The 4587-nt window shown below is 41.9% G+C and overlaps 1 protein-coding gene across 1 annotated transcript in view; it reads right to left on the bottom strand.

The window, feature by feature from the left end:
• The window catches only part of FAM186A (family with sequence similarity 186 member A), a 59510-nt gene that overhangs the window by 25072 nt on the left and 29851 nt on the right, over positions 1 to 4587 (bottom strand). The window contains exons 2-3 of the mRNA XM_037744658.1: positions 3055 to 3274; positions 2048 to 2218 (exon numbers count right to left, since the gene is read on the bottom strand). Of these exons, the coding sequence (XP_037600586.1) occupies positions 2048 to 2218; positions 3055 to 3274 (391 nt within the window). The remainder of the gene's footprint in view (positions 1 to 2047; positions 2219 to 3054; positions 3275 to 4587) is intronic.

A 4587-nucleotide genomic window follows, 5' to 3' on the forward strand; every position in this document is an offset into this window, starting at 1 on the left:
AAAAAAAAAAAAAAAAAAAAAAAAAAAGACCTATATCCAGAAGGTATAAAGAAATGTTAAAACTCAATTTGAAAAATGGACAAGTAGGCCGGGCGTGATGGCTCATGTCTGTAATCCCAGCACTTTGGGAAGCTGAGGCAGGCAACTCACCTGAGGTTGGGAGTTCGAGGACAGCCTGACCAACATGGAGAAACCCCATCTCTACTAAAAATACAAAATTAGCCATGCATGGTGGCACATGCCTGTAATCCCAGCTACTCAGGAGGCTGAGGCAGGAGAATCGCTTGAACCCGGGAGGCAGAGGTTGCGGTGAGCCGACATCGTGCCATTGCACTCCAGCCTGGGCAACAAGAGCAAAACTGTCTCAAAAAAACCAAAAAATTGGGCAAGTATTTGAATAGATATTTCACTAAAAAATATATAGAAAGGGTTAATAAGCACATGAAACATGCTTAGCATCATTTGCCTAGAAAAATGCAAACGGGGCCAGGCGCCGTGGCTCACGCCTGTAATCCCAGCTCTTTGGGAAGCCGAGGCAGGCGGATCACCTGAGGTCAGGAGTTCAAGAGTCTGACCAACATGGGGAAACCCCCTCTCTACTAAAAATACAAAATTAGCTGGGCGTGGTGGTGCATGCCTGTAATCCCAGCTACTTGGGGGGCTGAGGCAGGAGAATCACTTGAACTCGGGAGGCAGAGGTGGCAGTGAGCCAAAATCGCACCATTGCACTCCAGCCTGGGCAACAAGAATGAAACTCTGTTTCAAAAAAAAAAAAAAAGAAAAGGAAATGCTTGTAAACCAAAACCACAGTGAGATACCACTTCACATATACAAGGGTGGCCATAATAAAAAAAGACAATAACAAGTGTTATTGAGGAAATGGAGAAATTGGAACCTGCATACATTGCTGATGAGAATGCAAAATGGTACAGTCATTTTGGAAAACAGTTGAGAGTTTCTTTAAAAGTTAAACATAAGCCGGCTGCCTTGGCTTACGCCTATAATCCCAGCACTGTGGGAGGCCAAGGTGGATGGATCATAAGGTCAGGAGATCGAGACCATCCTGACCAATATGGTGAAGCCCCATCTCTACTAAAAAAAATACAAAAAATTAGCTAGGCATGGTGGCACGTGCTTGTAGTCCCAGCTACTCTGGAGGCTGAGCAGGAGAATCGCTTGAACCTGGGAAGCGGAGGTTGTAGTGAGCTGAGATCCTGCCACTGCACTCCAGCCTGGTGACAGAGCTAGACTCTGTCTCAAAAAATAAAAAAAAGTTAAACATAAACTTACCATATGTCCTAGCAATTCTACTCCTAGCTATCTACCCAAAATAAATGAGTAAATAATGGCACCCCTGGCTATCTACCCAAAAAATGGATAAATAATGGCATTATTCATAAAAGCCCAAAGTGGAAACAGTTCAAATGTGTATCAACTGGTGAATCGGTAAACAAAACGTGGTATATCTAAACAACTGTGTAAACTAGCAATGAAAAGAAATTACCAAAATGTCCTATAACATAACTGAATTTCAAAAACATTGTGCTAGTTGAAAGAAAACAGACAGCAAATACCACATATAATATGATTCTGTTTGTGTGAAATATCCAGAAAAAGCAAATGTAGTGGGAGAGAAAGTACATGAGTGACTGTCTGGCGCTGCTGATGGGTATGAGATTGACTACAAATTAGCATGAGGGATCTTTTTGGATAATGGAAATGTTCTCAAAGTAGATTGTTGGCTGGGTGCAGTAACTCACACCTCTAATCCTAGCACTTTTCTAGGCCAAGGTTGGCGGATCACTTGTTCGAAACCAGCCTGTCCAACATGATGAAACCCCTGTCTCTATTAAAAATACAAAAAAATTAGCCAGGCATGGTGGCAGGTGCTCATAATCCCAGCTACTCAAGAGGCTGAGGCAAGAGAGTAATAGAGTGAGAGGGTAATAGAGTGAGACTGTCTCAAAATAAAAAAAGAAAAAGAAAAAGAAGCTGTTTCTTTAATAAAAAGTCAAACTCCATCTTCAAAATCATAAAGCACCCTTACATATTTTTTTCTTTTGTTTCTTCTTTTCGTCGAGGAAAAATGTGCTAAATCTGCTTAGTATCTTGACATTGTTGTCAATAGCTTTTAATGTTTCCGGTAACATCTCCATTTGTGCTATCCAGTGGTGGTGTTCATCAACATCCATTACAGTAATCTCAGACAAAATGGCATCTTGAAGAGAGAAAAAAAAATCATTTTTGTGCAGCAAAATAAATAACTATATATAAGCCTATAATACTGGGTAATTACTCAATATAGTTGTATTGGGGAATATAGGTATCCCACACTTATTGCCATTCTGAAGCTTTTCTCAATGAAGAAATTGAAAGAAACTGGCCGGGTGCAGTGGCTAACACCTGTAATCCCAGCAGTTCAGGAAGCCAAGGCAGGCAGATCATAAGGTCAGGAATTCGAGACCAGCCTAACCAACATGGTGAAACCCCCTCTCTACTAAAAATACAAAAATTAGCCAGGCGTGGTGGCAGGTGCCTGTAGTCCCAGCTACTTGGGAGGCTGAGGCAGGAGAATCATTTGAACCCGGGAGGTAGAGGTTGCAGTGAGCCAAGATTGTGCCATTGCACTCCAGCTTGGGCAAGAGAGTGAGACTTCATCTAAACAACCAACCAAAAAAAAAAGGTAAAGTGTAAAGAAAAGTGCCAAGTGGTAGGGAATGGGCATGGTCAGAGAACATCTCATTTTAAAGTGGAATTTAAGCAGGAAATGAACCATGTGTCCATCTGGTGGAAGATGCTCCAGGTAAGGGAATAGTATGCATAAAGACACTGCTGGCATGCTTTAAAAAAAAGCAACGAGTCCTGCAGAGCTGGTACTAAGTGAATAAGCCTATATTTTTTCCTATTTCCTACTGGAATAGAGGATAACTATTCTCTGACTAACTTCCTTAGTCTTTTCTTCTTTAGTCTAATTAATCCTTCAAAATTTACTTATATATTCTATCTTTTTCATTAACTTTGTGGTTTTCCTCTGAACTACTTCTGTAAACTTACTCCATTCTTCCAACCAGACCAGAATGTTGACAAGAGTCTTTTCTCTAATTTCAGCAGTCTTAGCGTAAGTAGCCATTTTCTCAAGAAAACTGGTTCTCTGTTTTCTCTTATGTTCTGCAAGGGAGACATTCCTTTCAGAGGGTGAGTTAAAAACAAGAGTATAGCGAGTCATTATTCGATGCACATTGTTCATTATTTCACCCAGCTGCATATCAATGTCCTGTAAGAATAAGAAGGGGGAATGTATTAATCTTCAGTTTGAAAAGAAGCTTTGGTCACCTTTCTTCTCAGAATGTCAGTGACAGTTAATTTAAAGCTATTCAATTAAAGTCTTGCTAATTCTAGCTTTATTGTGAGTCTCAAATTTTCCCTATTAAAAAAATTCTTTTTTTTGCCTTCATCATCCTAGCAATGCTATGATATAATAGAAAGAGCATTGGGTTTGAACCCATATCTGGATCTTAACTCTAGGTCTTTCATTATCATAACTTTTTTTTTTTTGAGACAGCCTTGCTCTGTTTTGAGGCACCAGGCTGGAGTGCAGTGGCACAATCTCGGCTCACTGCAATCTCCACCTCCTGGGTTCAAGCAATTCTCCTGTCTCAGCCTCCCAAGTAGCTGGGACTACAGGCATATGCCACCATGCCCAGCTATTTTTGTATTTTTTATTAGAGATGGAGTTTCACCATGTTAGCCAGGATGGTCTCGATCTCTTGACCTCGTGATCCGCCCGCCTCGGCCTCCCAAAGTTCTGGGATTACAGGCATGAGCCACTGCGCCCAGCCTATCATAACTTTTTAACTTTTTTTTGAGACAAAGTCTTGCTCTTGTCTCCCAGGCTGGAGCGCAATGGCATGATCTTGGCTGACTGCAACCTCTGCCTCCTGGGTTCAAGCAATTCTCCTGCCTCAGCCTCCTGAGTAGCTGAGATTACAGGTACCTGCCACCACACCTGGCTAATTTTTGTATTTTTAGTAGAGATGGGGTTTCACCATGTTGACCAGGCTGGTCTGGAACTTCTGACCTCAGGTGATCCACCCACCTCTGCCTCCCAAAGTGCTGGGATTACAGGCATGAGCCACCTCATCCGACCTAAAATGACTTTTAATAAATCACAGCATTTCTGAGCTCCCTCTGCAGCCTCTGTAAAATGATGGAGATACTAAATTCACAGTTGATGTGAAGCGTATAAAATTTGTGATTATGCTTTATAAGCTATAGCTGCTAAAAAAACCAAAACAGACAAAAAACCATGGTGGCTCACCTTGTAATATCAGCACTTTGGGAGGCCGAAGCAGGCAGATCACAAGGTCAGGAGTTCAAGACCAGCCTGGCCAACATGGTGAAATCCTGTCTCTACTAAAAATACAACAAAAAAAAATTAGCCTGGTGTGGTGTCAGGCACCTGTAATCCCAGCTACTCGGGCTGAAGCAGGAGAATTGCTTGAACCCCAGAAGCACAGGTTGCAATGAGCCAAGATTGAGCCACTACACTCCAGCCTGGGTGACAGAGCAAGACTGTCTCAAAAAAAA

This window comes from Cebus imitator, unplaced genomic scaffold (genome assembly GCF_001604975.1).
Source record: "Cebus imitator isolate Cc_AM_T3 unplaced genomic scaffold, Cebus_imitator-1.0 Scaffold181, whole genome shotgun sequence".
NCBI classification, from domain to species: domain Eukaryota; kingdom Metazoa; phylum Chordata; class Mammalia; order Primates; family Cebidae; genus Cebus; species Cebus imitator.